Source organism: Dipodomys spectabilis, unplaced genomic scaffold (genome assembly GCF_019054845.1).
Source record: "Dipodomys spectabilis isolate Male_0828 unplaced genomic scaffold, ASM1905484v1 ptg000573l, whole genome shotgun sequence".
Lineage (NCBI taxonomy): Eukaryota > Metazoa > Chordata > Mammalia > Rodentia > Heteromyidae > Dipodomys > Dipodomys spectabilis.
Genome location: NW_024871250.1, coordinates 858,513 through 860,123, shown reverse-complemented (window position 1 = coordinate 860,123; position 1,611 = coordinate 858,513). Strand labels below are relative to the sequence as shown.

The 1,611-nt window shown below is 56.5% G+C and overlaps 1 protein-coding gene across 1 annotated transcript; it reads right to left on the bottom strand.

The window, feature by feature from the left end:
- On the bottom strand, positions 1-876 carry LOC122100295 (olfactory receptor 7A10-like). Its single transcript, XM_042670644.1, has one exon. It carries the CDS (start codon positions 874-876, stop codon positions 1-3), a length of 876 nt encoding a protein of 291 aa, XP_042526578.1.
- Positions 877-1,611: the final 735 nt, after the last annotated feature.

Below are 1,611 nucleotides of genomic sequence, written 5' to 3'. Positions count from 1 at the left end.
TCAGGCTGTCATGAAGAGGTTCAGCATGGGGGTGACCACCGTGTACATCACGGAGGCCGTGGCCGTGGAGCCCGAGCGGTGCGTGGCCGCAGAGCTGAGGTACACCCCCAGGCCCGTGCTGTAGAACAGGGAGACCACGCAGAGGTGGGAGGCGCAGGTGGACAGGGCCTTGCGCTTCCCCTGGCTGGACGAGATGGCCCGGATGGAGCACACGATCCTGCAGTAGGAATACAGGATGCCGGCCAGAGGGAGCGTGGCCAAGAGCACAAGGGCGACGTACATCACCAGGTCGTTGAGGAGCGTGTCCGAGCAGGTGAGCTGCACCAGCTGGTTCAGCTCACAGAAGAAGTGCGGAATGTCCACCTCTGCGCAGAAGGACAGGCGCAGCACCAGGAGACTCTGCAGCCAGGCGTGCGAGACACTCACCGCCCAGGAGCCCAGCACCAGCAGCACGCAGAGCCGGGGGCCCACGATGGCCGCGTAGCGCAGCGGGCGACAGACGGCCACGAAGCGGTCGTAGGCCATCACCGCCAGCAGGAAGTTGTCCAACTCTACAAACACCAGGAAGAAGAACATCTGGGCCACGCAGCCCGCGTAGCTGATGGCCCGGCTGTGCGTGTGGAGGTTGAGCAGCATCTTGGGGATGGTGGTGGAGGTGAAGCCGACGTCCACCAGGGGCAGGTGGGAGAGGAAGAAGCACATGGGCGTGTGCAGACGGGGGTCGGAGATGGCTGCCAGGATGACAAGCAGATTGCCGAGCACGGTGAGCAGGTACATGGCCAGGAAGAGGCCATAGAGGAGGGGCTGCAGTTGGGGCATTTCTGAAAACCCGACAAGAAGAAATACTAGATTTCTCGTGTTGTTTTCTGAGTCCATAGATGGCTTGTCCCTACCAGAGAACAGAAAAGTAGCTAGGTTACGAGCTGAAATGCTACAGCTCAGGATCTCAGGTGGTTACCTCAATGGCTACATATTTTTGTTGTTGTTATTTGTGGACTGGTCCTAAGAAGGTATTTTTGAGAGGCTGGGAAGGTGGCTCAGTGGTAGAGCGCTTGCCTGGCATGCATAAAGACCTGGGTTCAATTCCTCAGTACCACAGACACAGACAAAGCCAGAAGTGACGCCGTGGTTCAAGGGGTAGAGCACGAGCCTTGAGCAAAAGCAGCTCAGGGACAGTGCCCAGGCCCTGAGTTCAAACCCCAGGACTGGCAAAAGGAAAACAAGGGGGAAAAGCAGGTATTTTTGAGCTATTGCCAATGGGTCATTTCTATCTCACTCGAATATTACTCCAGTGGCTCACGCCTGTCATCCTAGCTACTCAGGAGGCTGCCTGAGATCACAGGGTCACAGTTCAAAGCCAGCCCAGGCAGGAAAGTCCGAGACTCTTATCTCCAATTAATGACAAAAAAACCAGAAGTGGAGCTATGGCTCAAGTGGTAGAGCATTAGCCTAGAACAAAAATTCTCAGGGACTGCACCCAGGCCCTGAGATCAAGCCCCAAGACTGACACAATTGTATTTTAAAAAAGAGATCAGGGTCTGGTAAGGTGGCTCAGTGGTAGGGTGCTTGCCTTGCATGCCTGAGGCCCTGGGTTCGATTCCTCAGCACCAC